Below are 15,907 nucleotides of genomic sequence, written 5' to 3'. Positions count from 1 at the left end.
CTAATACGATCGAGTTAACCGGTGGGAGGAGTCGGAGAGATCGTTTGCTTTTTCACGGAGGAGGAGGAGGCGAAGGCGAGGCAGGCGAGATGCCGTGCGTTGTGGGCGGGCGGCCGCCCCGCCCCGCGCTTCGCTTCACCCTCAATCCTTTCCTTTCTGTCGCGGCCAACTCCTCCTTGCGACCACGACGCTTTATTCTCTAAGAACCCCCCCCCCCCCCCCCCTCTCCTCTCCTCCCCCTCCTCCGTCCATTGCAGCTCCTGCCTTCTTCCTCCTCCTCTGCTCATCGTAGACATCGCGATCGCCATACTTGACCTTGTAGAGCTCCCTGTCTTCTCTGGTTGAAGTGTTTTGCCATCTCTCTCTCTCTCTCTCGCTTCTCTCTCTGTGTGTATATATATGCTGTATTGGTGACGTTGCAGCAGCGGTTCTTGGGTGCATGGCCTACTCTCGATCTTGTGATCAGTGCAGTCACGGTAATTTTTCTCTCAAAGTTTGCTCTTATTTCTTTTCTCATATCCAGCCGTTGCCATCGTATCCTCGTACTTCTTGACGCTCTTGTTCATGTTGGACATATGGCTGTTTCACGTACTTTCAGCAACAGATGCTATTGTTTTCATGGCACCAGTAGCTTGTCGTTGTCTCTTGTCTAACCAAGATTTTACCTTTTTATTTGCTGCCTTCTTCAATATATGTGGTGCCTTGGTTGAACTTCAAAGAAGGCAGACTAAACTGTCGGCAGTGCAATTACCGTAAGATAGACTGAAACGAAGTTGATTTTCGGAAAAGGCAAAATGAGCTTTTAGCTATCCTATGGATGCCACTCGGGGGAACACGAAAATAGATCCAAGTTTATCCCTTTCAGGGAAAATTTTTGGCATTCCAATCGATCGATGTGTCAACATCCATGGCAAACTAGCCGATTTTTTAGGCACTTCTTTACACATGACTACATGAGGCTGCTATCCATTAGACTCGCCACATCATGTCCATTCTCTCTGAAAGATTAGTTCGTGTTGCCATTAGGCTGTCACATTCTGATTCATGGCGTGAGCGTGGCGCAAATGGTGATGGTACAGCTCCATATTATTGGTCTAGCTTTTGCAATCGTGACCTTAGCTGCTTGATCCTAACATCATCCGTGCAACCACATCAGATGAACATTCCTAACTGTCATGCATACATCATACTACTGTGTTAATTCAGAGGAGGGAAATTAAGGGAGACTGAAACTGACTCTTATAATCCAGGATAAATTTGAGGGCAACCAGGACTGACTGACCCTGACTGCGCCTGCGTGCCCTGTCAATCGGAGGTAGAATTGAAAAAAAAAGAGGAAGATAACACTGTGATTAGCACGGTGTAGAGGGTCACATGTTAGCAGCCCAAGCAATCTCGTGTGGTGTTTTGTCCCTGTGTTTCTTGATCATGTTCAATGCAGGTACAAGCATCTGCCTTTATTTCTGATGATTGTCCAATTAAGAGGCTCATCCAAACAAAAATTTAAGTAAAAATATAGAGCTCTTTTGATTAGTCTCTGTTTAGTTTAGCTGTACATGACACAATTACTAGCATTTTTTTAATGTACAGTTGTGACTGTCTGATCAAAGCAAGAACTAGCTAAAGTATGTCGTTGAGAGGCAATCAACTAATCAACTTACATTTAAAATTAGTATCCAAGCATATGAAGACAATCTAAGTGTTATAAACACATCAATTTCCATGCCTGCTTTCAACGGGCAGGAAGTGTTAGGTGGGATGTTGCTCTCCACATTTCAGTTCTAACCATGTGTGGGAGCCTTCTTTGTGGTGCCTGAACTTGTCTGATTTCAATATTTTTCTGCATTGCAGAGAGAAGATCCAGCTTCATGAAGTGGCTCTGCGCTTTCCTGAAGGGGCCGAAGGACGGCGAGCCCAACCGACGGCGCCCTCGGGTGACGGCAGGAGAAGAGACCACTCTCTGGGAAGAACCAGTTAGACCAAAGGTGCTGTTCCTCCATCCCTCTGCAATCTGACATTTTTTTTATTTGGTTCTTTTTTCCCACTATCCAATTCTCCTTCCTTAATCACTTAGATTAAGGTGGTGTAGTACTATTAGGGAATTAAGTGTTCTTGAACCTTTCTTTGTTAATTTCTAGAAGGAAGATCCACCTAGACAAAACAATGAAGCAATGGATCATGCACTTGCACTGGCTCTTGCCGAGGATGCCAAGAACACAAAAGGTACATATATCTTTCATATACGTGAAAGTTTGTGATATTATTGATCACACCTTTTTAATCTATCTTCTGATTAAGCACCATTGATGCAAATTCCTTTTAGAGAAAAACCATGACAAGGGAGCGAACGATGAAGAACTTGCTAGAGCAATACAGGACAGTCTGAATATGAATCCTTGCCAGCCTTACAATCCTTATGCAACCTCTCAGGCCAGGGCGAGAGGATACAGGTTAGCAGCCTGCGTTTATTACCCTGTCTGTTGTCTCCAAAGCACTGAAATAGCTGGTATGTAAATAAGCAATATGTATCTTTCAGGGTCTGTGGGGGTTGCAAGCATGAGATAGGACATGGCCATTACTTGAGCTGCATGGGAATGTACTGGCATCCTCAGTGCTTCCGTTGTTCTTCCTGTCACCACCCTATCCGTGAGACGGAGGTAAAACATCCTGCAATTCTTTCATGAAAGTCTGAAGGTGTGTTCAGGTCTCTGTCCTCAGGAAGTCATAATTTATCTTCCTTTTTCCCAGTTCACCTTGCTAGGTGCAGATCCATACCACAAGCTGTGCTACAAGGAGCTGCATCACCCAAAGTGTGATGTCTGCCTTCAATTTGTAAGAACTTCACTTTGTAAACGAACTCTTTGTAGGTGTGCTAGAATGATGTTTGGATTAGAATGCCGATGGAACAGCACTGAAAGAAACCCTATCTATGTTTATTTTTTTGGCAGATTCCAACCAACAGGACTGGCCTGATAGAGTACAGAGCCCATCCATTTTGGGGACAGAAGTATTGTCCTTTACATGAGCATGATAGAACACCTCGTTGCTGTAGCTGTGAGAAAATGGAGGTACATATTTATTTCATGCTTACAAGTACTCATTGAAACTGTTAAATAGTTTGCCTGTTTTTGGCCAAGATAGCCATAAAGCGGTTATCATCTCTATAAATTACAGTTGTACAATGTTTCAAACATGATACATTTCGTTAATCCGCAGCCAAGGAACACAAAGTATATGCCGTTAGGGGATGGACGCAGTTTGTGCATGGAATGCCTGGATTCTGCAGTTATGGACACCGGTGAATGCCAACCCCTGTACCATTCCATCAGAGACTACTACGAAGGGATGAACATGAAACTAGACCAGCAGATACCCATGCTCTTGGTTGAACGTCAAGCCCTTAATGAAGCTATGGAAGGAGAATGCAAAGTGGGTTCTTTACATCTGCTTGTTCTGTAATGCATAATGTATTACTCCTTCTGGTCATAAATATTTGACGTTTAGTATAATTTTTTATCAAACTTGAAGTTTTACCAAATTTTGTGCTAAACGTTAAATGTGATATGTGTTATTGATCACTGCATCTGTATTTCTGCAGGGACCGCACCATATGCCTGAAACAAGAGGCCTTTGTCTGTCAGAGGAGCAGACTGTGACCAGTGTAAGTAGAATGCATGTCAACCTAAACAGTTTTTATGATGTTACCATTTCTCTAGTGAATAACTGTCAAATCATTGATGAACAAGTGGTAATATGAAATCAACATCGTTCTGATCAAATGACGAGAATCTCTGATCAGTACTGATCATTTGATGAGATTCTCTGCTCAGTGATCTAGTTGCAGTAAACTAGAGAGAGTAGTTGCTATCAGATCTGCATCCACACTGTCACTGAGTAGCAGGTTAGCGAAATGAAATCATTGACGTAGTTCCTTTTTATTTGATTTTCTACAGATACTTAGAAGGCCCAGAATTGGTGCAAATCGCTTACTGGATATGAGAACCCAACCGCAAAAGCTAACTAGGAGATGCGAAGTCACTGCAATTCTTGTCTTGTTTGGCCTCCCCAGGTCAGTGCATTCTTCACTGGGCCACAGTGTTTCCATTTCGATGTCAATTAAGTGATGCAATTCGTGTATAATTTGTGTAAAACCGTAAAAATCCCATGCAATGGCAGGCTGCTAACGGGCTCCATTCTTGCCCATGAATTGATGCACGGGTGGTTGCGCCTCAAAGGTAATTATCTGAACATCCATTTATCATCTTCTGAGTTCCTCGAAAAAAATGTATCATCTTCTGAAATATGATCTGAACATTATATTTTTGGACCCTGTCTGACAATGGAACCTACAGGTTACCGGAACCTAAAGGCAGATATCGAGGAAGGAATATGCCAGGTCATGTCTTACCTGTGGCTGGAGTCAGAGATCCTTCCTGCTACTTCAAGATATGGACAACCTTCAACATCTTATGCTTCATCTTCGTCGTCTTCCTATCGACCACCACCGTCCAAGAAGGGTGGAATCTCACACACCGAGAAGAAGCTAGGAGAGTTCTTCCTGCATCAGATTGCCAACGACACATCAACAGCATACGGTGATGGTTTCAGAGCTGCCTACGCAGCTGTGAACAAGTATGGCCTTCGTCAAACACTGAACCATATACGGCTAACCGGAGGCTTTCCTGTGTGATACAAGAAAGCACTGTCTGTCCATGTCCATGCTGGATGCAGAAATACAAATATCATATACAATTACACACATAGTTGTGGAGATAATGTGGGTTATGCTTATGGAGCGATTCGGATTTGGGTGACCTTGAGTTTTCAGAGGGGTCCTATCAGAGTAAATCAGTAAAGGAATTGGATTTGCTCAAATTAACAGGAGCTGAGGTTGCAGTGTAATAAGGTGGCCTAAGAAACACTAATGTAATACCCATGATAATCTAGTGAAATATTCATATATGTCTATGTGTATAATGTACTAAATGTTTATGATTGGTCTGCATTACTGCATACGACCAAGAGTATCTTGCAAGTCAAAATTCAGCGAGAAGAGAAATATTGTCATAAGCAATTCCTCCGCTCTCAAACACTTATCACCGATTCGTAGTATTCATATACCTGACAATTTGTCCTTCTTGCAAAAAGAGAATCAAAGTGTTGCATCCAAAGTATTCATTTATTGTAGTATAACCATTTAAAAATTATTAATGATAAAGTTGAAACAGTAACAAGTATCTAGAAACGATGGGAAATGACCCTCGAATCTGAAGTATGTTAAACAGTCTTCAGTAACCTGTTTCCTATCCATCACCAAGGATCAACGGCTTTGCTATTATTAGCGGCCAAATCTCAAGCGAAGTGCAAAGTAGCGGAACCAAATTATGTACTCTTCTGTTCAAAATGTAAATGTTTGTATAATTTAAATAATATACCACAATATCATAATATTAAAATTTCTAGAATTTAAATATTGTACCATAATATAAGTATTTCTAGTACAAATTACACTATTTATGCATTAATCAATTCTCATTTAAAATTCTTCGCATTTTAACCCCGCGTACCATTTTATATCCATTCATTCCTTATTTATTAGGAAGCATTATAGTTTTTCTTCCCAGCCTTAATTTCTAGTGAGCATCTAGTTTTTCTTACCAACCTTAATTTCTGCTTGAAATTCCTATTTTGGAACAGAAGGAGTACACAACATGATTGTTTCACTCAATTAAGCATAAGTGAAATAACTTATTAATGATTAAAAATAATTTAGTGGACAAATTTTATATATGTGTTATTAGTTATCTAAAATCAAATGGTGAAAAATAAATTACAATTAAAAAACTTAAAATCAACTAAAAATTTTAAAATTAAATTTTAGCTTATAAGTATAAACGAAAAGATGATGGCTAATATATTTGAGGAAATCCAGATAAGAGGTTTTCGAGCTTCTAGTAAAAATTACCCAAACATAGCATAAGCAGTTACCTTCTCATGAACCAGGTGAAGGTATTAGAATAGGCAACCTCGCCATCAGCTGCTTGTCAGCTACTGTTCTCACAATCAAGTTATGCACTTGCACTGATGCCGACATCATGGCCCTGCAACATGCATCGCTCCACAACGAAGTTTAGCAGCACTGAGCATTTGAGATGGCTCATTTGCGTTATAAGTTCAAATGCTTGTCGGTCCACAAACACCTGAACTTCATTGAGCATTTGATATAGCTCATTTGCGTTATAAGTTCAAATGTTTGTCAAGAAGTTGAACAATTAGAATATTCGATTAAATATACTTTTATCAAATGCTAGCATCTAAGATGAGGCCGCACTAACAAACGATCATCCAATAAATTCAGATGCAACGTTCCTTGATTGCTACCAGGATATTTGAATGACAAGGCTATTCACAATAATGTTGCCAAACTCACTTGCAAATTACGACCTCACTAGGACAACATAGGTAACTGATCATATTGGAGGCCATCTTTCAGGAGTATGTAGACCATCAGGCTGAAGGCTATGGTCTCATGTACCGTTACAAAGTGAAAAGTGTTAACATACACTAAAAAGTGGTGAACAGAAATCTGAAGACCTATGGCAGGGCTCTTGTTTTACCATGCACTACAAGAAATTATGTAACCATGTGGATATCCTTCCATGATATAAACTCAAAAACTCCGCACCATCTAATATCCTAATATATGCTACAAAGTCATATTTCTCGCTCTAGTCGACCTCACTGTTATTGGCCCAACTTCAAAATTTTCAAGCATGACCAATGTCCGATAGCTAATCATCTGATGCCAGTTCCGTGAAGATGGACTTCAAACTTCAAAATTGCTGACCAATGTTGGATAGCTAATCATCTGATGCCAGTTCCGTGAAGATGGATTTCAGTGTCTCGTACGTCATAAAAACAATGCCAACACTAGGGACCACTTTGCAGTACTCAGGCAAGATTCCTCTATACAAGCCCCTTAAACCTTCTGTGTGAAAAATATGCCCAAATGTCCCAAAAAGTCCTGTTTGGTACACGCGGGCCCTTCCAGCTGCTCCTTCCAACTGCTTGCGTCGTCTTACAAGATCCAACGGAAATGTAACTGAAATATGATAAACGATAATAATCAGAGCAAGGTTCAGTAAGTCCGACAAAAATATAGCAGATAATTGATCTTTGCAGTGGTATTGATCAATGTGGCCCAATAACAAAAGACTAGAGAGTATAAAATAGTGGTGCAGTGCAAAGATTCAGGATGGTCATAACGGAAATGCCAAAACAGCATTAATTTCTATTGTTACTTTGAATATAAATATAGTTAATGAGTATATGGTAACTTCTTTAGAAGAGGGGAACAAATTCAGGCAAAGTGGACTTCCATTTTTGCACTTAAATTGTGTATTCACATAACTATTCCATATTGTGTGTTTCCTTCTTAAGAAAAGCTTGTGACATCTCAGCAATACAGATGATACTGTTCTAATTATTATCATGTATTTACAGATTACTTACTGGTTGAGGATGCAATTCCTGAAAGACTTCCGCAAGCCAAACTGATCATAACAGGTGAATCATATGGCCTGGTTTTAAGATCAAAGGTAATAGTTAGAATAAATGTGAACTGGCATGGACAAGAATAAGAGCCCATTTGCAACCCCTTACAACTTACCTCTCTATTTGCCAATGAGATCGCAAAGTCTCATAGACACAGAAGCTTATTGCTATGCTGGGGCCTACTCCCTGTATTTTATATAAATATTAATTGGCATAAAAATAAGGTAGAATGCTCGATAAAGTGGGAGAGGATGGCAGTGTCAACATTCTTACCAGTAAAGTGGCACCAAGACCCTTGTAGAGCCCCTTGACACCCTCATCTCTGCAGATGGTGTAAAGAGCATGAGATATGCCCCTATAGTAAGCAGTGTTTGTCTGCAAACGTGTGGTGGAAAGACTTCATTATTTGTGAAAAATAATATATTAAAATGCAAAGCTTTCATTTGAAAAAGTCCTACAGTTCAAGAATGCCAAAAGCAGAGAGCATAAATGCAATATGCTTTGTACGCTGAATGCAAAATTAATAAAAAAGGAGATCAAGAGTGGATTCTGTGTCACATAAGTATTTTGCATGGAACTAAATGTTGTTCGGTCTAGAATTGCAGGGGGAAATTTACATGAGAAGCCAGTTGTATGCAGATTGGTGACAGTGGGCAGTGGGCTTACCTGAGCAGCAAGACGAGTCCGTACTAAGTCCAGGGGATATGTCATCGAAGCTGCTGTTATTCCAGACAAACCACCACCTATCAATCTAACACCAACATCTGCACCAAATCCACCATTCTTGTCAAGACCAGGTATCATTTGTAGCAGCTGCACAGTCCAAATTTTAATTAAGAAATTAGTCACATAATTGTTGTGACAAAGAATAAGCATGCAAATTCATCTGAAGGCATTTGTACTTACCTTCTTGTACCTCTCATACGTGTAAAAGCTAATTGAGGAGTAAGGTAACCGGTGTGCAATAGTTACAAGATTTCCTTTCCAGAATGCTCGGAAGCCTTCTTCATAGACAATGCGGGATGCCTCACGCCATATACTATTCTTCTGCAGGGTAGCCACATCTGAATGCATTCCTTGCACCTGCACATACAATTTACAAATTGCATTAACAAATACAGCATTTTAAGTAAAACGTTGTAAAACATGTGCTTACAAAGTGAGTGTTTCCTTTTACCCATCAAACCAGATCAAAATTTCTACTGGTAAACAAAAGAGAGCGTGCATTGCGTTTTCTGTTGACAGTTGTGCAAAATACTTGCTCAGAAAAACATAATGCTACAATCTCCCTCCTATTCCAGTATTCCACCTCTCTGAAGCAGGATTACTCCTAAGCAAGTAAGCAACTCAACCAAATAGTAGAAACAAAAGTCAACCTTTTCTTAGTTATACAGATTCGAGTATCATACCGATTTCTTAGTAATTTACACAGGCCCCAGAAGAAGTTAAACTACCCCGGCTAGCAGCTAAGACGAACCTGGAATAGAATAGTGAGGCGGGCGAGAGGCGCGGTACAAGTCTTGCTGACGGCGCCAGCGACGCCGCCGGCAAGGAGGTGGGGCACCGTCCCAAGCTGCGGCTGGTGGCGGTGCAGCTGCTGCTGCGGCGGCGGCGGCGGCGGCTGCGTCGTGTACCTCCGAGCGGCCGCCGCCGCGGCGCCGCTATCCATCGTGGCGGCGGCTATCCCCACCCTCGCCTCCGTCTGCATCCTCCGCCCCCCACCAACTCTGGAGCGTGGATTCTGGCGGTGTTGACCAGATCAGGGAGCGCCGCGGGCGGGAGGAATGCGTGGGGAGAAAGCGAACATAAACCCTAGACTTGGGGGTCGGACCAGCGATTCGCCGCGGGATGGGGCGGAGGGCTTAGGGTTTGGGAATATTTTGCTCTCAGGTCGGCGCTCGCGAATAAAACAACAGGATATCCGGTCGAGGGTCGGTACCTACTCGGAGAAATGTCAACTGTAGTGTCGAGCTTGACAGCAACACCCCACCGGGTTTTGCCAAACGGCGATCATCGCACGTACGGTTTTGATATTTATTAGTGATATGATTTGGTAAATATAAAATTTTAAAAGATCCTAGTAACAGTTATGTAATTCCTGAATCTATTGGTGAATTTTTTTAAAAAAATAACGTGAATCAATAAAAAAAGTTGTAAAATAATTTGATGTGAGTTAAATTAAAAAAATAATTAGACGGCATGCCATGTGATAATCGTTCCTGATATCCTTCATGAAAATCAACCACGAAAATAGTAGGAATTCACACAATTATCGTGTCAAATCACACACTATCTCTTTCAAAACCATGACGAATTTGTTAAAAAAAAATTAATTTCAAATTTGCGCGGCTTTTATGTAATTATAGTTGATAATTGTGCTACCACCATGTAGCAATTTTGGTTTCCATAATAGACGAAACTCCAATACCCTCTCTGGGAGGGGAGGGACTTTTTTTTTGGAAAATATAAATTCTGTGGAAGAAAAGTTTGCAGTTCATTTAATAACATACTATAACTTTTTGTGTTTTCAAATAGTACTATATCTAAATTTATGCTAAGCTTAATAAATTTAAAAAGTCATCCGATAAAATAGATCATTGTTTTTTCCATCTCGTACTCACATCCATTCATCTCTATTGCTCAAATCATCCATAACCACCTCCACCAATAAATGTCTTTCGTCGCTCCTTATACAAGCTATAAGAGCAGGTACAATAGCAGGCTATAAGCCAGCTATAAGCATATTTTAAACAGATAAGAGGAGAGAGAAGAGATGTGAACTACTAATTTGTAGCTAGCTGCACACGGGCTCCAAGAGAAAATATGTATATGACATGTGGGACAATGTATTAATGGTTTGTAGGTAACTATTGTATGAATTGGCTATTAGATTGACTATAGATGAACTTGCTCTAATAGTTGCTTTGAGCTTGCTCCTCCGAAAGCCATCGAGCTCATTCCTTGCTGCAGGCCTGCAGCAATATAGCATCCCCTAACCAGGGACATAGCTAGGGGTAGTCTAGTGAACCTATAACTATCCTTTTCTTTTGATCCATGAAGATCATTTCTATATTATTATTATATTTGTATTGTTTTTAACTAAAATTGTACTTATATTTGTTATTTATGATGTTTAAAAAAATTTGATATATAATGTTACTTGTGGCGTAGGACTAGCCAAAAGAATTGCTAGCTACGCTAATTCCCCTTACCGCTGTCATTAAGCTCACCCAACAAACATAAAACACCCCACGGCCACGCCCTTGTGATCTCTACAATCGCTGCCATCAAGCTCCACACACGGCCACCACCGTCCAACTCACACCGGATGGTGCTATTTATCTTGCCCACCCTCAATATCCCCTGCCCACCATACTTGAGGGCCAAACTCCTGCAGCAATCACTTACTAGCTATCAAATGAACATAGCCCTTGAGTTCCCCCCGCACGCCATCGTCTAGTCCATACCGGTTACCGCTATTTCTCCCCTCCCCTTGAGCTCTAATGTGGACTCCACCGGCAAGCTAATACACAACACAAAGACGCTTGCATCTATCTATCTAAATCTATACCAATCTTAACCGGTATGACTTATATGAGATAGGTCAAGGCCATGCATGTAACCAAATATGCCCTACACACTTTTTTAAGACATATTTGGAATTTCTCGTGAAAATTAAAGAAAGAAGTGAAACTAAATGATGATTATTGAACTGAGTAATTATGTAAACAAATTAAGTGGAAAGTAGTTGTAATTAGTTGATATGACTGTTTTATTTTAGAACAACATTTGAATACTTAAAATAACTATATTTTTTTTAAAAAGAAGCACAGTACAATTGAGACAGTGGTATACTCTTGTCATATAGTAGTAGGACAATATTTTTCAACTTTATAATATACCCTCCCTGCCCCAAAATAACTTGGTCATAGTCCAATTTAATTGTCCCACAAAAACTTTATTTTTAGAGTATTTGAGTTTGATAAAATAGATGAGAAATTCATTGAAATTTGGAAAAGTGGAGGACATGTTTATTGGAGTTTAAAAAGATAAAGAGTATGGTATTTTTTGTTTATATATTGGTATACATGTAACGAGGAAAGATAAAAGTATTCCGGGGATTTTACATGTTACTATCAGCTAACATTGCAATAGTACGCGTAAGGAACCGACACATTGAACACAGTGATAGTGTTTGGATACAGTGACTAAACCGTAGTCCCTGTCGTATTGGATGATTTTAAAGTATTAAATATAGATCACTTATAAAAATATTTATATAAATGAGAGCTAATTCACGAGACAAATATATTGAGCCTAATTAATTCATAATTAGTGCATGTTTACTCTAGCATCACATAGGCTAATCATGGATTAATTAGACTCAATAGATTCCTCTCACGAATTAGTCCAAGATTATGAATGAGTTTTATTAATAATCTGTGTTTAATATTTATAATAAATATACAATACTAAACATAAAGACCCCCTGTATTTGTCGCCAGAGAACGAGTTGATAAATCATACAACGCACCCATATTGCCGTGCCGGTGGGCCCGGGAATTCCGCACCGTTGGCGTCGCGCACCCCGCCATCCAAGTTCTAAGGTCGGTGCCGGGGAATATCCACGGCATCGCGGGGAGGAGGTGTGCACGCGGTGCACCTGCCCACTGCCATGGCGTGTCATGTACGTGGCTGCGTGTGTGTGCGTACTGGCGTGGCGTTTGTGGTCTCGCCATCTGGGACCGTCACGCGCACGGCTGGACCCGCGCGGGACGTGAAGTTTCACCGATTCCATACTCCGTAGGCAACCCTTGCTCGGCACGGTCAACCAGTTGAAACTGCTCTCGCCGAGGATTCGCCTAGGGCCCTAGGCCTAGCGTGGCTGCAGGCAGGGGCCTCCCACTGATAGTGCTAGCGGACTGGGCCGAGCCCAATTGACTCCACGGTCAGTAGTAAGGGTATTGGGCCAATTGTAATGTACTAATGTGGACCAAGAACGGGCGTATGTTTTGTTTTTTAAGATGTTCTTTTTCTATTTTAAGATGCACCTTTTTTTTTTCTAAAGTTATCTATAAACTAATGTATACAGTTTATGTATGTTCGGATTTATTAAGGGCCCATTTGTTTCGCAGTTACAACTGCTTATAAACTAAAATTTAAATTTTAGAACTTAATTTTGGACTTTATTTTATTGTTTTCTCGTCGTGGTTTGTTTTACATATTCTGATTTTTAGTCGTTATGGACATGTATATAAAAGTTTTACCTTTAAATTATTTTTCAGTTGGAAAAACGTTTTTTGTTTTTTTCTTCTAAAAAGCGAAACGATGGGAGCTTAAATGTCCATATGAATAAAGGAAAACCAAATCATCTCATCTTATATATCTAAAACAAAGATAATAAATACTAGTAGCACAGTGGCACATGGGTCATACTAGGCCCAATGGAACAGTAACAGATACAACTCATCGCGTCCACTGTCTGGCGTCCGTACGAGCAAAACTGGCAGCCTGACAGGTCGTTGCTCGTCGTGACCACGGTAGTTGGTCTCCCGGGGGCTTTGTGAATACCGTCTTGAATGAGTACGACTGCAGCAGGAGATCCACGAGGCTACTGTTGCGGTGTGTGGCCACCGGAACAGTGTTACCATGCTGGATCTTAAATCACGAGGCCCAGTGCTTCTGTACCAGTTCGTGTCAATGTGCGTAGTGAAACGGACGATGGCTAGGTCAGTTCAGCTGCGATCGCCAGAAGGAGAGAAGTCCACCGATCACAGCGACGGTACCCGGCTCGCTTGACCTATATGTCCGACAACGCGACACGGCGCCATGCCGCGCAACTCGCCGTGCCGCGAGCAAAGAACGAACGAGCCTCGAAGCAGGCGAAACCATCTCCCCGTAGCGTGGGCCGTTCTCTTCCGCCTGGACGCTACTCGTTCGGCGCCGATTCTTGCCCCGCGCTGGGCGGCTTTGCCTTTGGATTCTTCCAAAGCCATCGATGGGATCATGACAAACATCCATCTTTAGCCAAAGTAACCCCATAGTAATAGTATTGGGGGCTTTCATTTCTAGCGTCTCCGGCTTCACACTTTCGCCGGTTTCCCGACCTTTTGCTGTCAAAATGTGCAGCGTCCAATAGGCCTCTTTTTAGGCTGTGGTCTCGCCGAGAAGCAGAAAAGAGCGTAGGATGAGAGCTCAATCACCATGAGATTCCGGGACAGGACGGAAAGCTGGTTCTTTAATCCACTCATCGGACCAGGACAAGATTCCTCCAATCATTTCGATGCGTTTTCGTCCTCATGGCCGTGCATTCTGTATGAGTAATTCGTGATTCCTTATCTCTTCTCGTGAGCTTTCCCCTATCGCTAGGCAACCACCGCGTTGCTTACTAAAACTCACCTGGTTATTTATTTGATTTACATATTACCGTGAGTGTCACATGGGTTATACCCGAGACATTTGTCACACATGCGCTGCGTTCGTTCTCCAAGAAAAACGCGCTGTCAAATTCGCCGGCGAAACTACAGGCACTATACTAGCTAGAACACACATGGGCGTGCAGCCCCGGCAGCGTTGTGGATCTCGCAAATGTCTCGGCGCATCTCGCATCCTAACAAAAAGATGTGCGTGCATCGCCACGTCACCTATCCACGCGTACTAATACTCATCTACTTTTTTTTATTTGATGCAATTTTTATGTACGTTTGATCCTTGGTATTTTCTAAAAGTTTATATAATTATTAATTATTTTATTATGATTTAATTATTACTGAATATTTTTTAAGCATGACTTATATTAAATTTCACATATTTATAAAAAAATAAATAATTAACCGTCAAACTTTAATATAAGGATACGTTCAAAGGTAGAGCTTAGCATGTCTCTTTTTTATTTACGTCAGTAACATTAAATTATTTTATAAGTGTATGCATCAAGTTGTAGTCGAATATTGTTTCTTTGTTAATATGTCAAAATATTTATGTCACTCTTCTTTCCTTTTAATCTACCACGTACAACCAAAATTCCTAAATAAGTGCTAATAGCCGACTCTAAGCCATTATCATGTATAATAAAGCTTTTCTCTTTTCTCACTTCTTTTCTCTTTGTATCATTATATTTACTCACGTGACAATGAAAAAAAACTAATAATCGATATCGTACATGTCCAAAAGTCGATATCAACTAAAATATTCGGATGGAGTACTTTCCAAAGCCTGCCGTGTACGCAGTTAACCACTGCTTCAGGAGAGCACCTGTTCTGTGCAAACTTTGGAAACACGGGCGCACAGCATGCGAGATCGGTTGCCGAAAGAGGATTCCTTGTGGTCGTGTAGCTTTGGAGGTTGGATTGGTGTCTTGCACACGCATTGTATGGCGTCCAAGACATGTACTGTTGTAGAAGTATTTCGCCTTGGAAAGCTTGTACTGTATAAGCCAAGTTTGTGTTCTCTCTTTGCACATGTGAGCCCAGAAAAGAGGCGAACAAAGATACGAAGTACGTGCTGATGATTAAAGAATGCCACGCAAAAACCTATTTCACGACCATTTCCGGAATAAAGAGGGCCTGCCACATGTGCCAAACAAAGCGGCTGGCTCTGGAAAGGATCGAACGATATCTAACGCCTGTTTTATGTTGGAGTAAAAGAATAAACAAAGGAAAGCACATCAGTTTAAAGAGAAAAAAAGAAGCAAAGGATCGATGCTAGTTAAGCAGGCTCACTCAAAATTACTGTACGTTTTTTTTTGTTTTCCAGGCTAGGCGCTGAGCTTTTTCGCCGCGTTTTGTCACATATCAGCGAATAAAGCTAAGGTTCTCATGGTTCAAACGGACATGTTTGTAAATAAAAAATATTTTTTGAATGGAATATATATATATTTAATAAGCTAAAAACAAAGACTAAAATAAAAACCACAATAAAAATTTCTAAAATTAACTCTCAATTTAAACTTGACAATTTAAATTTTGGCTTATAAACATAAATACGAGAGAAAAAATAAGGCCGCAAGGCCGCCGTTTCCAAAGAAGGAACTGCACAATATTTTTGTATTTATAGTAGAACATTTTAACTCTTTAGTAGAAGTATGAATACATAAAAAAAAGTAATCACATAGTACTATGTTTTGGAGTCTTTTTACGGTACCTACACCAGCATGGGTAGCAACATAGTAGGGATTTAATCCAACTGTTGGTTGCTATGGGTTGTTTAGAACTCTTCTTACAGAATGACAAGGGTATTCTTGACTAAAAATTTATGATATTTTTAGTGTACCATTAAATGAATGAGAGCTGTCAATTAGGCCTAATCCAAAGGATCAAATTTAATTCTACTACAATCGATTTAAGAATTTGTG

General features: G+C 40.6%; 2 protein-coding genes across 4 annotated transcripts; one reads left to right on the top strand and one right to left on the bottom strand.

The window, feature by feature from the left end:
* The first annotated feature begins 277 nt into the window (after positions 1 to 277).
* LOC102705417 (protein DA1-related 2) lies at positions 278 to 4,963 on the top strand. 3 transcript variants are annotated; one of them, XM_015834696.2, is made up of 13 exons: positions 278 to 476; positions 1,251 to 1,441; positions 1,852 to 1,985; positions 2,142 to 2,223; positions 2,324 to 2,450; positions 2,537 to 2,657; positions 2,749 to 2,832; positions 2,949 to 3,068; positions 3,217 to 3,429; positions 3,599 to 3,661; positions 3,954 to 4,069; positions 4,177 to 4,235; positions 4,353 to 4,963. In XM_015834696.2, the coding sequence occupies exons 2-13, from the start codon at positions 1,375 to 1,377 to the stop codon at positions 4,688 to 4,690; spliced, it is 1,524 nt and encodes a 507-aa protein (XP_015690182.1). In that variant the 5' UTR covers positions 278 to 476; positions 1,251 to 1,374; the 3' UTR covers positions 4,691 to 4,963. The 3 variants fall into 3 exon arrangements, with proteins under 3 accessions (XP_015690182.1, XP_015690181.1, XP_006649818.2); XM_015834695.2 differs by having other exon boundaries at positions 2,139 to 2,223; XM_006649755.3 differs by lacking the exon at positions 1,251 to 1,441 and having other exon boundaries at positions 279 to 476; positions 2,139 to 2,223.
* Positions 4,964 to 6,449: 1,486 nt separating this feature from the next.
* Positions 6,450 to 9,452, bottom strand: LOC102705144 (mitochondrial substrate carrier family protein B-like). The gene is made up of 7 exons (XM_015834789.2): positions 9,032 to 9,452; positions 8,461 to 8,637; positions 8,221 to 8,367; positions 7,828 to 7,929; positions 7,670 to 7,740; positions 7,513 to 7,580; positions 6,450 to 7,102 (listed from the first exon to the last, which is right to left on the bottom strand). The coding sequence occupies exons 1-7, from the start codon at positions 9,260 to 9,262 to the stop codon at positions 6,861 to 6,863; spliced, it is 1,038 nt and encodes a 345-aa protein (XP_015690275.2). The 5' UTR covers positions 9,263 to 9,452; the 3' UTR covers positions 6,450 to 6,860.
* Positions 9,453 to 15,907: the final 6,455 nt, after the last annotated feature.

Source organism: Oryza brachyantha, chromosome 3 (assembly GCF_000231095.2).
Source record: "Oryza brachyantha chromosome 3, ObraRS2, whole genome shotgun sequence".
Taxonomy (NCBI): Eukaryota; Viridiplantae; Streptophyta; class Magnoliopsida; order Poales; family Poaceae; genus Oryza; species Oryza brachyantha.
Note: the sequence above shows the minus strand (reverse complement) of the source record. Positions and strands in the feature narration are given on the sequence as shown.